Below are 22,234 nucleotides of genomic sequence, written 5' to 3'. Positions count from 1 at the left end.
AAGTTTGATCGCAAAAAATGGTTTGATCGGACAGATAAATCTTAAAGTATACTTGAGAAAACGGCATAAAAGTATATAATGAGAAAAAAAGTTAAATTTAAGACTGTGGAAAACTACTGTAACTCCATTTCTTGATCGTTGTTATAGTTTCTAAGAACTATTTGTGTTGCCTTCAAAATTTTGCCAAGGAAGCGAAGTTTTGTGGTTACCATAGTATACACGATTACTTATCAATATTTATTAAGTATATGCTACATAATACTAATGTATAATCAATTCCTTATTTTAAATTTAGTAAACATACATATAAAGTAAATGTTTTATAAAAAGAGTACAAAAATAAAGTCTTCTATAATAGTGATTAATGTGTTTATGTTTTTTATGTGGTATATCCACGGATCTTTAAGATTTTATAATTACAACTGCAAAAGAAATAGTGGTCTTTATTATTGGTGTGTGATCGAATCACATTGTTTAAATCACTACAACTCTATGATGGTGGATCGGATTAATAGCATATGTGAACTAGCGACAAATAGAATCCATAACTCATTTTAGTTTCTAGAAAAAGTTTGACAACTGCACAGTTATCGTTTGAGTGAAAATATTTTTAAATCATTTAGTCCGTTTAGCTTGAACACCGCCCAAAATTTTAAATAAATTGCTTGAAACCGTTGAAAATTGGTAAATATCACTACTCCTTAAAAATATTATAGGGTGTTCTCTTTGTCTAGAATGCATAGAAAACATAGCAAGTTTTATTATTGTAAAAAAAAAAACAACATTTATTGTACACAAATTTACTGTCAAAAGTTTTCAACACGCAACAGCAAGGCGAATTCAGTACCAGGTGTTGCTATCTCAACAGCTGATTACTTCTTTTTGATTATTCTTCATACAACGCCTTGGTACAACAATATGTCAGTTAATCGAAATAAATAAAACATTTCTTTTGACTTGACATTTTTCTGCACGGCGAATTGGGTTGAATTCGCTTTGCCACCACCTGGTATAGATTCGCCTTACGCAACAGCAAAATACATTTGTGAAAAACTGTATACGATTTCTACATTGTTTATACTAAAATTGATGTATATTTTATTTGAAAATTTTAAATGGGACAAGAATGTTGAAACCAAGGCGAATTCAGTACCTGGTATTGCTATCCCAACAGCTGATTGCTTTTTCATTATTTTCCATACAACGCCTTGGTACAACAAGATGTCAGTTAATGGAAAGCAGTAAAAATATTCTTTTGACTTAACATTCTTGTGCACGGCGAATTGGTTGAATTCGCTTTGCTACCGCCTGGTATGAGTTCGCCTTGGTTGAAACTGAAATTTTAATTAGAAAAACAAAAATTTCTGTGCGCGGCATTTTTGTAAATATTTTCAGTGCATAAAATATATAAGTATATGCATTTATTTGACTTTTGGCGCTAAATGCAGGGGACATTTTATTTGTAAGAGCTTTTGTAATAAAGTTTTTTTCTAACAAAAAATAAACAAACCCATTTTTTATATTTTTCTTAATTTTTAATCGTGCTTATCTCTAAGATCCTTTGTATTAATTTATTGATTAACTTTAGTTAAATGCCACAGTCTTTGTTCACATATTTTTTTTTTGTTTTGCCTAAGCTCAATTTTAACGGTTTTCTGTATGAAGTTACTTTTTGAAAAGCGTTTTCGATTTTTTAAAAATATGGTTGGCACCAGTGCCATTCTTACAATTGATGTGTTGAAATTAAAAATGTATTTTTAGTAACTTAGCAAAGAGCTAGGCTTACAACCGATTTCATGGCACAATATCCTTATAGTACATATTTTTTCTTTGATTTTCTTTTATGACATAAAATCCCTTCGGTTTTCCATTACCCGGAAAATATCGATTAAAACTATTTTTATGCACTGCTGCAGTCGGTGCATAATACGAAGGAGATTTGTATTTTAGAGATTTTTTATAATTGGATTTATAAGATTTTTCGATATCATTTTCCCATGGCTTGTCCATATTTTTCAAGTTCAATTTCTTTCCGTTCAAGTCACTGCGTGCAGAGAACTTTTTCTTTTCGAGCATTTTATGCATTACTGGTAGATTCCAATGGTAGATGCGACCTGGTTTACCGTTAGAGTTGAAAGGGAAGGTTGAGACCTGAGAAAAGAAATTAGCAAGAAGTTTTATATATTGAACTTATGCAAGGAGCTTCATAACTTGACGGTGGTCCTTGGTTGAAAAACTAAAAACCATGACGCATAGTCACAGTTAAAATAAAATAAGTTTTAAATTTAGTTGCAGCTTTTTCACATAATTTTCTATGGGCTATCTGTCAAAATAGCCGCAACTGAATTTAAAACCTATTTTATTTTGACTATGACTATGCGCCCATGATTTTATGCTGATTGGAAAAGGTCTCGATGATCCGATAACAGATAATAATATCAATACGATACTATACAAATGATATCTTTGCTGAATACCGATATTTTTAGAGTAATATTATAACATAATTCAAAAAGAGCTCCTCTATCATTGGTATTGTGTTAACGCTACAATTTTATGACATATAGATCATCTTCGGATTACCAAATCCCATCCAATCAGCTTAACATTTCTCTTCCGAACATTACATACTCTGCTGAGAGGAGCAAAATGCACCTAGGGTAACCCTGGAATGTGTTTGTCTGACATGTGTATGAAATGAAAGGTGTTAATGATTGTTTAAAACGTAGTTGGCCTTAGTTCTATAGGTGGACGCCTTTTCGAGATATCGCAAAAGGGTGGACCAGGGGTGACTCTAGAATGTGTTTGTACGATATGGGTATCAAATTAAAAGTATTAATGAGGGTTTTAAAAGGGAGTAGCCCTTAGTTGTATATGTGAAGGCGTTTTCGAGATATCGACCAAAATGTGGACCAGGGTGTCGGGTACCGCTAATTTATTTATATATGTCATACCACGAACAGTATTCCGGCCAAGATTCCAAGGGCTTTTGATTTCGCCCTGCAGAACTTTTTCATTTTCTTCTACTTGATATGGTAGGTGTCACACCGATTTTACAAAGTTTTTTTTTTCATTTTTCGTAATTTTCGATATCGGAAAAGTGGGCGTGGTCATAGTCGGATTTCGGCTATTTTTTATACCTAGATAAAGTGACTTCAGATAAGTACGTGAACTAAGTTTAGTTAAGATATATCGTTTTTTGCGCAAGTTATCGTGTTAACGGCCGAGCGGAAGGACAGACAGTCGACTGTGTATAAAAACTGGGCGTGGCTTCAGCCTATTTCGCCCATTTTCACAGAAAAGTGTTACCGTCATAGAATCTATGTCCCTACCACATTTCACAAGGATTGGTAAATTTTTGTTCGACTTATGGCATTAAAAGTATTCTAGTCGAATTAAATGAAAAAGGGTGGAGTTACGCCCATTTCGAAATTTTCTTTTATCTTTGTATTTTGTTGCACCATATCATTACTGGAGTCGAATGTTGACATAATTTACTTTTATACTGTAACGATATTAAATTTTTTGTTAAAATTTGACTTTAAAAAAAATATTTTTCGTTCGTCATCTGATTCCGCAAATTTTTATTTAGCACACATATAGTAATAGGAGTAACGTGCCTATCAAATTTCATTATGATATCTTCAACGACTGCCAAATTACAGCTTGCAAAACTTTTAAATTATCTTCTTTTAAAAGTGGGAGGTGCCACGTCCATTGTCCAAAATTTCGTTCATTTTAAATAGCTATCTGAGATGAGCGCCCAGGAACCTACATACCAAATTTCATCAAGATACCTCAAATTTACTCAACTTATCGTGTTTACAGATGGACGGGCAGACGGACGGACGGCGGACATGGATAAATGAATTTCTTTTTTCACCCAGATCATTTTGATATATAGAAGTCTATATCTATCTCGATTAGTTTATGCCGTTACGGATTTCCGTTATGCGAACAAAGTTAAAATACTCTGTGAGCTCTGCTCAGCTAAGTATAAAAAAATACGTTAAACCACGTTTAGATCTGCACTTATCTATAATAAATACAATATTTGTTAGCTAATATAGGAACTAGATTATTAGCTTTCAAACTTTCACCTTTCTCTTTTATTTTATGCTTCTAACGAGAGATTACTCTAGCGGTCGTACTTTGTATATGATAAAAAATCGGCATCTCCAAAATTTGCTCATAATTACAGTTTATTGAAGAGAAAAATGTATATGGAAAATCTAGTTATTTAATTATTGATTGCGTTTAGTACAAAAATGAAGACTATTTTGTTATATGTAAACTAGATTTTAGGTATTGTGACAAATATTAGTATCACTAACGGGATAGGATGATATCCCACTTAGCAGTCGATATTTTAACTTATTATTTAAATTTTACATCTTACTCACATTTGCTTTTTGTGGATCAGATTTGATTTCGTTGTTACTCTTGCCTTGCGATTTCGGATTTGTGTAATAAACGAAATTCGGGGGTAGTTTTATAATGAACATATGCGAATCATCAGGAGATGTGTGACGTCTTGACTCTACTGCAAGTCGTTTTCTATGATGACTGTTGGGCGCTTTTACTTTGATAAATCCTAATTTTCTGCAATAATAAAAGAATCAAATAAATGTTTATATTTATTAGGGCTCTTTTACAACCGTCTTAACGATTAGTCGAGTAGCAACTTTTGCATTGATTGAATTGATTGATTACTTACTTTTCGATTATTCGAATAGAATAGAATCTAAAACTTTTGTTGGTAGTTAAGGATTTCCTTACTAAAGGTTGGCATAAAATACTTATATCGATGCGATTATGATCAACCTCAACCCCAATGAGATATTATATTGGGGAGGCTGAGTATTATGGCTGTAGGATCAAATATTCCTTTCCTGTCCCTACAGGCGTTAAAGTCACCAAGTGTGATTATGATGTCATGTCGATGTAGGCTTGGGAAGGACCTTTCTGAGCCACTCAAAACCGTGCGATTCTTCAGACAAGGCGACTTTCTTTCCTCCGATTTCCTTGACATAATTCAGGAGAATAGAATTCTAGCAGGAAAACTAAATCATGATGGTACAATCTATTATAAGAGCGTACAATTAATTGCGTATTCTGATGATATTGACATTATTGGCCTGAACAAACGCGGTGTGAGTTTTGCCTTCTCGGAATTAGATAAAGAAGCAAGGAAGTACTTGCTGTCATCCAATAAAGAATCAGCAGACTCGCGAATTAACAGTAAAACCAATGTTAGCTTAGAAACGAAGAATAACTCTTGCCAACAAGTGCTACTTTGCACTAAGTAGGCAATTGAAAAGTAAAATCCTCTCTCGACGAACAAAAATCATGAGGTGTTCGAGCTAAAAGTTCTGCAGAAGATTTGTGGTCCTGTTCGTGATGCCGACGGCGAGTATTGAAGGTGGTATATTGATGAGCGGTATGAGCTTTACGCAGATGTGACTATAGTCCAGCGAATAAAAACACCTCGCTGGCAAGGTCATGTAACGCGAATGGACGAAGACGCTCCGTCCAAGACAGTAGTTCAGTCGACGCCGCAGTTTACGAAGCAGAGAAATGTGGAGACTTCCACTTAGTTGGAAGAGGAACGTGGAGGAAATCTTGGTGCTCCCAATTTTCGTTAGTTATTGGTAAAAAGGGATAGCTGGCGTGACTTGTGACGAAACGGCCAAAATCTCTTAGGCGGTTAAGCGCCAATTGATGATGATGAGGATGATGGATGGGCTAGCAGCTGAACTGTGTACTAGCTCCGTCAGGATTAGTAAGGACCTACTCTAGCCATTCGAAATCAAATGAGTCGTTAGACAGACGCTTAACAATAACAAATATGTTACATCCATGGTAAGTTGTTGTGCTTCTAAAAACAGCACAATGAAAAAACCTGTTCATAACGAGCAAGCTATCAACAATGAATCAGAAAGCTAATGGGGTAAAAGTTCTACTTTGGTTGAGTTTGCTTGTAAACAGATCCATCATAACAGAAGTGCGGGTTCGAATTCCACTCGCGGAAGAAGAGGCTTTGGAGAGCAGAAATCGCTCAATAAATGACTAGGGTACCTATAATCTAGTTTAACTTACCTTAAAAGTTTCTTATTCAATATGTGTGAGTTTTTTGGCAGTGTTTCATATGTTCCCGTACTGTATGCTGTATTTGGCTCAGGTTTGTTCTGCTGATCTATCGTGGGATGATCATAACGACTCGATAGCCCTTTGTTCAACAACTTCTTGTAATAGCCGCCATCTCTGATGCCTCTATCTTTTATCACCCAATGCTCAAGGGAATGTGTTGGCTGTTGTGTTATATTTGTAATTAAAGCTTCTTTATTGTCTTTAGTGCCCGTAGTAGAACATTGTGCAAAATTGTGGAAAAGGGCTAAGCAGCATATGCTGTAAACAAATGAAATAATTGTAATAGAGATTGGTATGTATGTACAATAATAGTAGATATTGTGGTTTATAGTTAAAAAATGTTATTATTGTTCAGGGAGTTTACCGGTGTGCATGAAGGTTACACTATATAAAATAAAATTATTTTCTGTTATGTGTTATAATTTCATCTGGGTGCATAAGCGTATAACCGGTTCTTGAGAGTGCAAGCTAAAGGCAATACTTTTTTTGTTTTTTTGTAGAAAACTTAACGTTCACTTAATTTTCATAATAAGTTTAATGTGTTATTTCCACTTGGAAAACTATTTTTTAAAAACACAAAAAAGGCGACGGTTTTTTTCTATATACATATGTATGGATGAGATTGTATACAATCACAGCATAGACACGGCACTGCATAGGGTGGTCATAAACATAGAGATATAAGGAGTGTGTCTTATATCATTTCATTTTTCATTTATTGATAAGTCAGATTAGTACAATAAGAACTATGATCTCTTATAGTACAACAGTACATGGAATAGCAAAAATACAGATGATTCTTAAATCTAGGTATGGTCATAACATAAGAAGAAAAATACAGATATAGAAAATAAAGCATGAAGTCAATAATCACAGATAAGATTATTTAGATAGCGAAACTTGGGAACAAATCAGCTTGAGAGTATTCATGTATTTCACCGGTAGTAAGCGTATAAAACTGCCTTAAAGATGCTTTTAGTAATACTACTGCGAATGGACATTGGTATCGAGTTCCAAGTACGAATGGCATTGACAAAGAATATCCGCGAGGAGGTAAGGTAGTTATAGCTTGGTACAATCAGATCATGAGTCCGAGATGAGCTGGGAAAAATTAGCTTATCATAAAGATACCAAGCTTCCTTACATATAGTAAGTCTGCAGAGAAAAATACAATTTCTGGCCTTCAGATAGTCAGCTATTTAACACCCTAGTAATCGTGTGCACCAATTCGAACTGTGGTAAAATTTGTCTAATCCGAATAATAGCGCGTAACGTGGTTGAAAGCTACATCAATCTTATGGGCAGAACGCGAGCTCAGTTTGGTGTATACCAGTTACGAGTAGCATATAACCGGCAAAATTGGCTGTATTGCAAGTTTTCTTCTAACATGGAGGGGGGGGGGGGGGGGGGGGAGGGTAAACGCAGCTGACGTTCGAAGGTTCCTTAATATATTGTAACGAATTTACTGAAATTCCGCTTGTTCCAAATCTTCTGCTAACGTTCGAACCACTAAACTGTTGAATAAATAACTCCACTTTTCAATAATGCAAAATGGCCTTTATTAAAGTACTTCACAAGAACACTTATACTTCGCAACTGATAGCTTGCTTAAATCAAACTGGCTTGTCGTGCCTCAACTGTTGCCGCTTTTATACTGTGTGGTTTCCTCGTTGACATATTTCTAGGCGCTTCTATTTCCAGAATTTACTAGTTAGTTACAGCTATAAAATTACCATCTATAACTACGTTTATAGCTTCTCATATGCGCGTGTATATGTGAGTGACACTTCCACAGATAATTGCCTGCTTTTGGGAGCATCTCAGATAAGATATATGCATGTGTTTGTGCATCTCTCTCCGCTGCGTGTACGTAGATATGTGTAGACATAATGATTGATTCGTTTATGTATATACAAGTGACTGCCTGTTTTATTGTTGTTGTGGCTTCATTTACTTAGCACCAGACTAGTGATGTGAGTATTCCTTAGTGTTACTAATATTCGTCACAATATTGCACACTTTGCAGACAATAGATTTTATATGATCTTCGCATGTCAAGCTGCTGTTGATGATAAAACCAAGATTGGTCACTTTTGGCACCAGTTTTAGGACGTTACCTATACCTTAGGATTCTTCTTTGAAATTGTCGGGGCTTTCAACAATGTATATTAATGGGCGATCATGGATGGTCTTAACTACATTGAAGTACATCCAGCCATAACCAGATGGATCCGTTGCATGTTAAATTGCAGTAAGTTTACTTCACAATGAGGGTTGAATGGGGCCACGAAATCAGTGGACAGGGGAATGCCTCAGGGCGGGGTATTATCGCCTCCGCTGGGGTAATTTTTATGAGGGACCCGTCAAGCTAACGGTTAATGCAGATGACGTTGCATTTGTCACAAAAGGAAAGTGCCTTCCAACAATTAGCTCTTTAATAGATCAGGCGCTTTGGTGTTTATACCTGGGTTTCTAATATCGAGTTGGCCGCAAACGCGGAGTATTCGGATATGGCCTGCTTTACTAATAGGTACAAGATCCCAAATTGGACCAGGCCTAAGCTCATCCTAGACAGTATGTTGTCGTGAAATCTCAACGATGAGGAGAGAAGAAAGAAGGCCTCGACCGCGCTTATTCATGTAAGAGAATGTTGGCTGTACGTGGGGCTTATCGCCCGCTCTCTCTCATTGGGTATTTACATTGATTGTAAAGCCAATCCTATACTATGGAGTCCTTGTTGGGTGGACAGCCATACAACAAAGAGCGGGTAAGCAGGCTATCAATGTTTAGCATTACGGGAGCCCTGAAAACATTCCATCTCTAGATATGGTGGAAAAGAACATAGCGTTAACAACTGCAACGGGGCTCAATGCCTCAGGGCAGCTTCAGCGCAGACCATACGGCTATAGTAGTATAGCGCCATCAATTACAGGACGAACAGACTTCCTGAATCCGTATCTGCGCTTCGAAGGGACTCTTAGAGCCACAATAGAGGTGGATGGTTGGCGCAAGAGTGCCCAAATGGCGGACGAGGCGATACACGTGTACAAAGATGGTTCCAAATATATGGTAAGGGTAGGGTCTGTGGTATAATGTGTTTTTCAGGTAGTAGGCGTAACCACAGCAGTAGAAACACTTGAAGCAAATAGGTTAAAGTGAGTCAACTTTTATATTGATATCCAATCAGCAAATAAGGCAATAATCTCGCATAGCATAGCATCTAAAAGTGTTTTAGAGTGTAAGCAATCCCTGGAAAGAATCGGGATAGGGGGAAGCATACATCTATATTGGGTCCCAGGGCATATGGTAATAGATGGGAAAGAAGAGGCGGATGAATTAGTTAAAAATGGCGCACCCTTGAAAATTGCTCCGCATACATTCCAATTAGATTGGACGAGATTAAGAGAAGGGAATAGTTCAACGTAATTGAGAAAGCGGGCAAGATGTATACCTAGACAACATCTAGCGCTTCATCTTTAGATCATATGATAAGATTTGTGCCACGCGCCACAAGGTATAATATCCTTATATGTGGACCGATTTTCCGTTATGCATTGTCAAATTTGGCTTGGAGACAAGCCGGTTTCGGCGTAGGGCCGTCTTCAGGGTCATTTTGGTTCTGATCTATTGTTGTTGTTTGTCTTTTATTTATAGTTAGAACGTATATGGGCAGGTATTGTCAAAATAAATGTTTGTGCATGTGTATGTGTTGATTCAGAAATGGGGGTGGTTTTTATGAATCAATTTGTGTGGATAGCTGAGGCAGGTAGAAATCAGCAATTTTAGTTGCTTGGCTTTTTTGTGTGTTTTTTGCTTTGTTTATTAAACGAAATGAATTGACATGAAAAGGAAATATTTTTTGTTTTTATTTGGATCTTGAGCTGGCATAAAAAATCAAGACTGATTTCGGTATATTCATATCCGTTTTTACCCCTTATGAAACCTTTCAGCTAACGATTTTATAAATAAACCGGATTCAGGTATCTCAGTTCTGCGCATCACTGTGCACCACAAAAATACAATTAGAGATGCTGAAATACCTTCTTAGCAAATTATTATCGTCTTGATGGTCAAGACCCAGCATACAGAATTCTTTAGTGCAATAATAATGAAATATCTTTCGACATGCTAAGCATACATTACATACATGCATACCTGTATACATAATAGTATGTAAGTCGGAATTTATGGGATATTTTATTATGTTACTTCAAAGTAGCATTCAACAAAAAAAAAAAAAAAAGGGTCGGAATCACAAATGAATTTAGTAACAAGAAGAAAAGAATAGCGGAAAAAAGAAAAACAATTTAGCTAGATGCAAAAAGTAGTATAGCTTGCACGTATCTTCTTTTATAACATTTCCATATATTTGTTGTATCTACATACATAATGGTGGGTCAACTTGTATAGAACATTCTTGGCAACTCGAATTCTTCGGAGACTTCTTGCACAAAAGCCTAGTGAGAAGGACTCTAAAGTCAATTGGGAGTCATCTTTTAAAAGAGGCTAATTACTTCGATTCATTATTGGCCGCTATTTCGAAATCAATTTATGATATCGAATGTAAAAGTTTTACGTTCTTATATGAACTCATCAGGATCGTCCTTATAAGCCTTCCATGCAATTTTGGCCGCTGCGTAACAAGTCATCTCATATATTCTTGTTTCGCGATATGCGATGCTAAATTGGAGCATCAAGTCTTCCTCTATTTATCTCTCCCAACTCTGTTTCGAGTGTGACATTAAATTTTTAAATTCATTAAAAAACCTCGTTAAAAACTTGCATTTGATGTACTTGAGGCACATGGATATTTTAAGGCCGGATAGGCCTTATGTTTCGCCAACATCTCTCCTACTGTTGGGAGCTACCTATCATCATCGTGATACATATACGCGTATTGTTATTAAAAAGTAATAATCAATTAACGATAAAAGATGTCTTATTTTCAATGACAAACATTGAAAACCTGAATGTAAATATAACAAGTAAGGAAGGCTAAGTTCGGGTGTAACCGAACATAACATACTCAGTTGAGAGCTATGGAGACAAAATAAGGAAAATCAATCTGGGGTAACCCTGGAATGTGGTTGTATAACATGTGTATCAAATGAAAGGTATTAAAGAGTATTTTAAGAGAGAGTAGGCCATAGTTCTATGGATGAACGCCATTTAGGGATATCGCCATAAAGGTGGACCAGGGCTGACTCTAGAATTTGTTTGTACGATATGGGTATCAAATGAAAGGTGTTACTGAGCATTTTAAGAGTGAGTGGGCCTTAGGTCTATCGGTGGACGCCTTTTCGAGATGTCCCCATTAAGGTGGACCAGGGGTGATTCTATAATGTGTTTGTACGATATGGGTATCAAATGAAAGGTGGTAATGAGTATTTTAAAAGGGAATGGGCTTTAGTTCTATAGGTGAACGCCTTTTCGAGAAATCGCCATAAAGGTGGACCAGGGGTGACTCTAGAATATGTTTGTACGATATGGGTATCAAATGAAAGCTGTTAATGAGTATTTTGAAAAGGAGTGATCCTTAGTTCCATAGGTGGACGCCGTTTCGAGATATCGCCATAAAGGTGGACCAGGGGTGTCTCCAGAATGTGTTTGTACGATATGGGAATCAAATGAAAGGTGTTACTGAGCATTTTAAGAGGGAGTGGGCATTAGGTCTTTAGGTGGACGCCTTTTCGAGATATCGCCATTAGGGTGGGCCAGGGGTGACTCTAGAATGTTTGTACGGTATGGGTATCAAACGAAAGGTGTTACTGAGCATTTTAAGAGGGAGTGGGCATGAGGTCTATAGGTGGACGCCTTTTCGAGATATCGTCATTAGGGTGGGCCAGGGGTGACTCTAGAATGTGTTTGTACGATATGTGCATCAAACGAAAGGTGTTACTGAGCATTTTAAGAGGGAGTGGGCATTAGGTCTATAGGTGGACGCCCTTTCGAGATATCGCCATTAGGGTGGGCCAGGGGTGACTCTAGAATGTTTGTACGATATGGGTATCAAACTAAAGGTGTTACTGAGCATTTTAAGAGGGAGTGAGCATTAGGCTTATAGGTGGACGCCTTTTCGAGATATCGCCATTAGGGTGGGCCAGGGGTGACTCTAGAATGTTTGTACGATATGGGTATCAAACGAAAGGTGTTACTGAGCATTTTAAGAGGGAGTGGACACTAGGTCTATAGGTGGACGCCTTTTCGAGATATCGCCATTAGGGTGGGCCAGGGGTGACTCTAGAATGTTTGTACGATATGGGTATCAAACGAAAGGTGTTACTGAGCATTTTAAGAGGGAGTGGGCATTAGGTCTATAGGTGGACGCCTTTTCGAGATATCGCCATTAGGGTGGGACAGGGGTGACTCTGGTATGTTTTTGTACGATATGGATATCCAATTAAAGGTATTAATGAGGGTTTTAAAAGCGAGTGGCCCTTAGATGTATATGTGAAGGCGTTCTCGCGATATCGACCAAAATGTGGACCAGGTGATCCAGAAAATCATCTGTCGGGTACTGCTAATTTATTTATATATGCAATACCACTAACAGTATTCCTGCCGAGATTCCAAGGGCTGTTGATTTCGCCTTGTAGAACTTTTTCATTTTCTTCTACTTAATATGGTAGGTGTCACACCCATTTTACAAAGTTTTTTCCAAAGTTATATTTTGCGTCAATAAACCAATCCAGTTACCATGTTTCATCCCTTTTTTCGTATTTGGTATAGAATTATGGCATTTTTTTCATTTTTCGTAATTTTCGATATCGATAAAGTGGGCGTTGTTATGGTCAGATTTCGCCCATTTTTTATACCAAGAAAAAGTGAGTTCAGGTAAGTACGTGGGCTAAGTTTAGTAAATATATATCGGATTTTGCTCAAGTTATTGTGTTAACGGCCGAGCGGAAGGACAGACGGTGGACTGTGTATAAAACTGGGCGTGGCTTGCACCGATTTCGCCCATTTTCACAGAGAACAGTTACCGTCATAGAATCTATGCTCCTACCAAATTTGAGAAGGATTGGTAAATTTTTGTTCGACTTATGGCAATAAAAGTATTCTAGACAAACTAAATGAAAATGGGCGGAGCCACGCCCATTTTGAAATTTTCTTTTATTTTTGTATTTTGTTGCATCATATCATTACTGGAGTTGAATTTTGACTTAATTTACTTATATACAGTAAAGATATTAAATTTTTTGTTAAAATTTGAATTTAAAAAAATTTTTTTTTAAAAAGTGGGCGTGTTCTTCATCCAATTTTGCTAATTTTTAATTAGCACATATAGAGTAACAGTAGTAATGTTCCTGCCAAATTTCATCGTGATATCTTCAACGACTGCCAAATTACAGCTTGCAAAACTTTTAAATTACCTTCTTGTAAAAGTGGGCGGTGCCACGCCCATTGTCCAAAATCTTACTAATTTTCTATTCTGCGTCATAACGTCAACCCATCTACGAAGTTTCGCCGCTTTATCTGTCTTTTGTAATGAATTATCGCACTTTTTCGGTTTTTCGAAATTTTCGATATCGAAAAAGTGGGCGTGGTTATAGTCCGATATCGTTCATTTTAAATAGCGATCTGAGATGAGTGCTCAGGAACCTACATACCAAATTTCATCAAGATACCTCAAAATTTACTCAAGTTATCGTGTTAACGGACGGACGGACGGACGGACATGGCTCAATCAAATTTTTTTTCGATCCTGATTATTTTGATATATGGAAGTCTATATCTATCTCGATTCCTTTATATATGTACAACCAACCGTTATCCAATCAAACTTAATATACTCTGTGAGCTCTGCTCAACTGAGTATAAAAAAATCGAAGGAGCTCCATCTTAAAGTACGCAAGGATAGAATTTATTTAGTTTTTTGTTTGAACGCATACATTCACATATTCATACATATACTTAAAACAACAAAAAATTGCAACAGTTGCGGTAATACATTGTATGTTGAGAAGAGCAAACAAAATTGTGGCATTGTTTTTGTGTCATACAGGTCTGAGCCTGAGTATGATGTATGTGCGGTACGTATGTATGTATATGTGTCCAACATAAAGGAAAATACACATAATTTTTATATTTTGACAAACAACAATATTTTGTAATTTATGTTGCATATTTTGTCTGCATCACAGTTTAGACAAGAAAGAAAGTTAGGAAGTCCAAGTTTGTGTTAAACCGCCTGACATATACCCTGCTGTGGCCCTTTAAAAATGTTTTAAATATTTACTCGAAATTTCTAAAATATTTAATAGCGGAGGAGATCATAAGATGAAGGGGACAACGGGCAATTTACCTATACCTAGAGCTATTTACAATTGTAGCTTTCATAAATAAAGCTAGGTAGTTATAGTCTGCAGCTTTTTGCGTAGTTGTCCTGTTTATGGCTACATATAGCTGGAATATCATCCAATGGGGTTCAAGGGGTTGATAAGTGCAATGCAAAGCTTTATAGCTTCAGAGCTTCCGCAACCCAATTGTCAACCTCTCTCACGTGAGGTGCATCCTGTTACGAATATGAATGTATCATACACATATTTAGCAGGCGAGGCTCTGGCGTCCCCAAATTCTTTATGGAACTAGAGGTTTGGGGGGGGGGGCATGATGGTGTAGAAGTTTAATGTGGTCATATTAATCGTTCCCGAGATGGTCAGGCTAATACTGCAATGGCGCTTGTTACCCGATCTATATTCGACAAAGGACGAATTCTATTTCTTTAACAGCCGAGGCTCTGGCTACCCCACGTTCTTAATGGCGCTTGATACCGGAACGTACCGGATCTGTATCCGGCAAAGGACGATCAACGTCGATAACACGCCCCAAGACCTTCGGGGAGTGTCATTATCGCTACAACACAACAACAACAACAATAACATAGGGTGATATTTGACTCAGGAGTCGATATGAAATATTGGCCCAATTTTTCACAATATACAAATAGTTTTACCATTGCAATCGATACGCCTCATAAATCTCTATATATATAGTTGTTTCTAATGCAATCAGCACGGAGCCCTTAATTGGAAGGGTTTTGTTTAACGAAAATCCCGAGTACTTTATATAAAACGAAACCACGATTTAACTCATTATAAATGATTAACTAAGCAAGATGCGTAGACCCGTAGGTTCCAGGAATCAAACAAACCGATCTGTGCGGGTAGGTCTATTACCAGATGGTGCTCGTACTGAACTGAAGTGGATTCATTAACGGCAAAGGACTTCAGTAATCGGTAATACTTCCAGAACTTTTATCGATATTTTTACCGTTACACTAGTAAAAACAACAAAAACATATTAAAAGGAAAATTCCATCATTCTCCAAAATAACAAAAAACGAATACTTTCGTTAACATTGTCCTCGAAAATAGCCTCAAGTATCGTACTGCGATCATTATCTCTTATTAATACTCCAACTTATTCGAAACCAAATAGTTACTTTTGGGCTAGTGTGCCATGTATAAGCCTTACTGGATGCAGTAGTTACAGAATTATAAAAATTTAACTGTTACAGCTGGGTATAAATATATATATGTATTATGTAAAGTTACTTTATATTGGGTGCTAGCAAATATTATACATACAAATTTACACTTGTACATAAATATCTATAGATGTACAGCAGCGAACACCAAAATTGCAGACATTTAACTTTCGACAATAAAATTTTTGTCTTATTTTCGAATTTTTTTTTTAAACTATGCAAAGCAATGCCAAAAACGTTTTCGAAAAATCTCTAGAAAATTTTACGAAAATTTCAAACTACATATTTACTCAAAGTTTTTTGAATCTTTTTGTCCAACTGATTTGGCTATAAAACTGCATACTCGAAAGAATTCCGAAAACTATAAATAAAAAGTTCGAAGCTTTCGTAAAATTTTGTCGAATTTTTGAATGTTTTTGAGGTTGGCTTGCATAATTTCACAACTTCGAAAAGTGTGTTGAAGTGTAAGCAATTCCTGGGAAGAATAAGGAGAACTATACATTTGTATTGGCTGACTGGGCATATGGAAAAAGATGGAAATGAAAAAGCGGATGAGCTAGCTAAAAAGGGTGCATCCTTCGATGCTTTTACCGTAGACGTTCAAATCAGTTTGTGATAGAATAAAAGAAGGCGTGCGTTGCAAATGATTGACCAAGTAGGTAAGGCGTGGCGCTGCAAAATGTCTGCAGGTCTTACAACCTTAAACTAACAAAGTTGCTTTTATCATAAAAGAGAGGACTGTAGGCTCATGATAGCTATTACGGCTAGATACTGTCACTGTCTTCACGCTTTGAAATAGGGCTTTGTAAGTGATAGCAGATGTAGAAAGTGCGGGTTGAAGGAGGTAACAAGCGGGCATATTTTGTGTTGGTGTCCTGTGCTCGGCAGATTAAGACTACAGCTATAAGGAGTGGCACAGGCTGACAGATCCGAGAGGAGCAAGTAGCATAGGTCCTAAAAAGTTTCAAGTATCTTTTAAGAGAACGGAGTTATTTTATAGCATAAGGCCTCGGTTTTGACAGGTTTTTTTAGTTTGTTCGTTGTTCGTTGAGCAAAGCTCTGGTAGCACTATAGACTCATTTAGTGCATGTGAGGTCTTCACGGACCGGCCAGTTCAACCTAACCTTGCATAATTTCAGCTACAAAATTTATTGAAGTTTTTTTTTCTTAAACTATCGAAAATAAAAAAAAAATGGCATTTAATTGACTAATTTTTTTAAATTTTTATTGATGAAATTCGATAAAAATTGCCACTGCTATTTTTGTGTTCGCTGCTGTACATCTGTGTGTATGGACATTTTAAGGCAAAAATGCTTGTATGAAGAACTTCATCGAATATTAATGAGCACCTCCTCGAAATGAAAACGAAAAGGAGTTACAAATACACATACATACATCCATGCACACAAATACACATACCTAAGTTTAGAAAAAAAAACAATAAAAAATAAATTAAGTAAATATAAAAGCGTATTTTATAGATTTTGAAGCTTATTTTGCGATGGTGCATTGGAAGAACTTAAGAGCTAAATATATTTGTACAATGGGGGAAATTGTCTCTTGGGGTACTAGCTGTGGTCCTAGTTTCAAAAGCTAAGTATGCATCAGGTCAGTCAAAACATTTTTGTTGTTTAATAACATATATGCATAAACTTATTGATCCTTCACATCGGATAGCGCTTTGTTAATTTTTAAACTTTTTTGTTTCGAAAAAAACTTTTCCACCAGTCTACATCAAATAGAAAATACAAAAGCAGAGTTACGCATCTTATGATAGCTCCTAAATGTGGTTTGCAATGTACTACTGCACATCTCAATGAACTAGTAAACTGAGTAGTTGCGTAGTAGTACAATCCGTTACAGTGTTTTTATCAGCATTCATACATCATTTTTTCGTTTGTAGTCTGAGTGACTTTTCGAAATTTATTTTTGTTTTTTCTACCACATCGCGTGCATTGAGTATGAATCATATGAAACATTGACGTGAGGAGCGGCCACTTATAGAAGGATGTTTATTGGAAAATAATCACATAAGCGTCACCATAAAATTCAGCATGAGTAACTTTAGGTTTTATGACAATTTTGAAATTAAAGCTTCCTTGAGTTAATCACAAGAATGCACTTAAAAATTCTTAAAAACATGCATACGTCTATATGTACTACTTGCACCGTACACCTGTGAGAACAAATAACACACAAACTAGACGATTATTGCGATTTTTTTCACAAGGACGTTATGGCAGCGCACTACCCTCAAGTGGCTCGTTGAAACCAGGCTAATCTTGATATGACCACAAATACTTATGTATATATAAAGTCTACAAACCCGAAGGGTCATGGAATCAGGCAGTCGGGCTGGGTACTGGAAGGTGCTAGTTCTGCCCAGTACGGGACCCATGCTCCGAAAAGGATAAGTTGTTACAAACCGGTACACCCCAGCAAATAACTGATTGATCTAGCCACACCTCCAAGAGCAAACATCTTCGCGGAGATCCGGCACCTGCCTATGTAGCTGTTTGATCCAGACAAGATAAAGCAGACCCTGATCCACACAGAATCGGCAACACATTTGCTTGCGGAAGAAAAAAACAGACTACCAAGGAAGACCCGAATCACCGTGGCCCTAGTTCGTACTGCATACATGTTAAACCCTTACTTGTCCAGAATCAACCCCGACACACGAAATGTATTCCTGCATGGAATGTGTCCTCACATAACACCAATCATCTTCTCAATTGTTATGTCGAATCTACGCCTCTAACAGCAACTTTCCTATGGTCAACCCCTTTTGAAACTGCTATTTTCTTTGGACTCCCGTTAGAGGACTTTCATGACGTGATGTGAGTGGTCGCACCTGTTGAATGGAGTGATGCACTCTTAGCTTAATAACAACAACAAACTGACAAAGGGCTACCCACAACCAACAACAACAACAACGTAACCCTGGCTCTTTTTTATAACAGCTTCTTTGAGACAACAATTCGTGAGGTGCTGCTCAATATCGTTGTGTCCAATTTGTTGATTACAACAAATTTCAAATACAAGCTGTTTTTTATATTTGACTATCGGCGTCTTTGATTGCAGGTGAAAAATCAAATGCGTTTTTGAAGTATTTAATAACAAAGTTTATGACTTACATGTAAGTCAAGATCAGGTGTATAATTTTTTTTGGCTGTTCCGTCATTGTAACCTTGGAGACTTTTTTAAAGCTACTGGATTTGAACTCGCTAAATTTAAGATAAATTGAAGGCTACGTGCATTGAATATTCATACGGGCAAATTCATACTGCAAAAGAATATTGAGGAAGAATGGACGCAAAAATCTTGAACCGAGCCTCTTATGAGAGGCATTGCGCTATCCCAAGTTTAAACATACAGGGAAATAAGATTAAACATTTGATAATTGAGCAGGCCAAATCCCATGAGGTCACAAGAGCTTTATGGGTTCTTGTGCCATTTGCGTCGTATCTCTCAGCAATGGCATAACGAGGCTAAAAAAAGGAAAAACGATGAACCCATACAGAGATGTCAAAATATAATATGGCCTTTGTACAATGACATATAACCTTAGGCAAATAAACAAAAAAGAAGCCAAAAAGACTGTCATGAAAGAGTTTACCTCGATGACTAGAATGTTCCACATACATAAATTTTCCCAGTAAAATTTAGTTATAGAAGTCTCAATTTGGGAGTGGAGGCTTTGGGAGGCTTTGGGAGTGTTCGAGAGAAAAGTTCTTCGAAAGATTTATGGACCTCTACGCGTTGGCGATGGCGAGTACCGAAGAAGATTTAATGATGAGCTGTACGAGCTATACGCAGACATCAACATAGTCCAGCGAATTAAAACGCAGCGGCTGCGCTGGCTAGACCATGTTATGCGAATGAAAGATGATGCTCCGGCCAAGAAAGTGTTTCTATCGGAACCCGCCTATGGAAGCAGAGGTAGAGGGCGGCCCCCACTCCGTTGGAAGGACCAGGTGGAAAACGATTTAAACTCCCTTGGTGTGACCAATTGGCGCCGGTTGGCGGAGCGAAGGAGCGACTGGCGCGCCTTGTTGGACGGCCATAACCGTTTAGACGGTTAAGCGCCAATTAAGTAAGTAAGTAAGTAGAAGTCTCAATTGCGTATTTGAGTCCAAACTATATTTAAGCCTCTCTCACTTATTTTAAATCAACCAAAGCGATATAAACTTTAACGTTTTTCAGGCGGAAATATTAGCCGCAAACAAAGCAGTAGAAACACTGGAAAAAAGAGCTTAAACTTCAGCCGCGTCAACTTTCATACTGACAGCCAAGCAGCAATTAAGGCAATAAGCTCGTACTTCATCTGAAAGTGTGTTAGAGTGTAAGCAATCCCTGGCAAGAACTTGGACAGGGAGAAGCATACATCTACATTGGGTCACAGGCATATAAGAATAGATGCAAATCAAAAAGCTGATGAACTAGCTAAAAAGAGCGCATCCCTAGAAGCTTGTTTCGTAAGCGTCCCAATTAGGTTTGGCGAGATTAAGAGAAGACGAGAGGTGCACGTATGCACGTATGACTGCAAAGATCATGTGTTGGTCTTACAACATTGGACTAAAAAAGTTACTCCTATCATTAAAAAGATAGGACTATTGACTCATGACGGGTGTTCTGACTAGACACTGGTCTTTAAATTAGGCTTGGTCAGAGATAGCAGATGTAAGAAGAGCGGGTTGGAGGAGAAAACGGGCCTTAGCTATTAAGAGTGATACGACTGTCACATCTAGAAGCAGCAAGTGGCATAGGTTCTAGAAAGCTTCTAGTGCTTGCCAAGAGAACGGAGTTATCATATAACATAGGTGCTGGTATTTGATAGGGTTTTTAAGTTTGGTCGTTAAACATATTTCTGGTAACACTCTCATGGACCCGTTAGTTCAACCTAAATTGCAAATTGAAAATGATCATAGAAAAGATATTTGATCCAAAAACCCAAAACGATTTGAGGTTCCACTATATGAGTCTACGTCTTTTATCTAGGAATTATTGCGCCGCCACACAATTACCCTCAAATCGTGGCACGATGTTATCAAAATTCATCTGCTGTTGTTGCTGTTGTAGCGATAAGGTTACTCCCCGAAGGCTTTGGGGGGGTGTTATCGATGTGATGGTCGATTGCCGGTTACAGATCCGGCACGCTCCGGTAACACAGCACCATTAACGTGCTAGCCCGACCATCTCGGGAACGATTTACATGGCCACATTAAACCTTCACGCCATCCCTCCCTCCCCACCCCCAAGTTCCATGAGGAGCTTGGGGTCGCCAGAGCCTCGTCTGTACAGGATTCGCCACGGATAGGTGAGGTTGACAATTGGGTTTGGAGAAGCTATATATTGCGCTGGCAACCTGAAAGAGTTGCGCTACACAGCCCCTTGAATCTTCATCTGTTGTTCACTTGTTTTCATTATTATCCTTCGAATTGTACAATTAGCACCCACCGTATGTCGAACAAATACAAATACATATATTCATCCAGTAAATTACAGTAACTTAATATCATCAATAAATTCTTTTGTTATGCATACCTCGTAAGGAATAGATTAACTTGCAACATTTTCATCATCTAAGTTGAACGAACTCCTTAATAAATATCATAAGCTTGTATGTATGAATGAATGTGCACGTGTATTTGTGTACTGCACTACGTACACTTGGCAAACGCGAAGAACTTATCAGACAACAAATTTGTCTATTGTGTACGACGATAGAATTCAAAAGTTAGTTATTTATGCAACACATGCAACATACACACACAAACGTACAAAGTTGCAGAAGAATTTGTTGTTGAAATGATGCACTGGGAACTTTTCGAAATTTTATAGTAAAAATTAATTTATAGTTTTTTTCGAAAAATTTTTTATATTTTAATTATAATTTTTTTTAGTTCTTTTCATTATAAATTTTGTTGTAATACAATTTTTCTTTGTTATTTTGCTGTTTTAGGTTCACTGTGTGGTTCCTTTGTATATTCAATTAAGCGGTTACATCAAAGTCAAAGTTCTTTCGTGCATGGTTGAGTTATAACATAGGATTATACAAAGCAACAGTAAAGTCTGTTTGACGAGCGAAATGCTATTAAAGTTTACAAAAGAATGGCGTCTCTAAGTGCGAACGAATATTCCAGTTAATATTTCACTTCCGCAAAAAAATTCAAAAAGTCGTATTTAAATGCAACTTCCACAATGAACCAACGTATTTTCACAACTGTTTATAACTGTATGCAGATCTAAGCACTCATACATGCCACTGCTACATGTGACAGAAAAATAACAACAACACACTGTTGCCTGGTCAAATTGCAAATTTCAAGAATATGCCAAAATACTGCATATAAAGATAATGAACCGGCCAAACAAAAAAATTGTACAATATACTGCGCAAACGCTATAAAAAACCAAACGCACACGATAAAATCTCGACAAAGACTGAATTGATGGCAACGAGTCGTCACTGGATATTCGCAAAACCATCCAACAGCTAGCCACGTTTATATGTGCTGCACCGTCATTCTTGGCCATCTTTTTTTTATAAACACACATTGGCTTAAAGGTTGAGGAATAAATTTGTATGGT

The 22,234-nt window shown here is 37.1% G+C and overlaps 1 protein-coding gene across 1 annotated transcript; it reads right to left on the bottom strand.

The window, feature by feature from the left end:
- Positions 1-325: 325 nt before the first annotated feature.
- On the bottom strand, positions 326-22,070 carry LOC137237558 (uncharacterized). The gene is made up of 4 exons (XM_067761320.1): positions 21,188-22,070; positions 6,100-6,408; positions 4,404-4,602; positions 326-2,151 (listed from the first exon to the last, which is right to left on the bottom strand). Exons 1-4 carry the CDS (start codon positions 21,223-21,225, stop codon positions 1,795-1,797), a joined length of 903 nt encoding a protein of 300 aa, XP_067617421.1. The 5' UTR covers positions 21,226-22,070; the 3' UTR covers positions 326-1,794.
- Between the last annotated feature and the right edge of the window lie 164 nt (positions 22,071-22,234).

The sequence above is a fragment of the Eurosta solidaginis genome, chromosome 1 (assembly GCF_040869045.1).
Source record: "Eurosta solidaginis isolate ZX-2024a chromosome 1, ASM4086904v1, whole genome shotgun sequence".
Classification (NCBI taxonomy): domain Eukaryota; kingdom Metazoa; phylum Arthropoda; class Insecta; order Diptera; family Tephritidae; genus Eurosta; species Eurosta solidaginis.
This window is presented reverse-complemented; position numbering and strand designations above follow the sequence as displayed.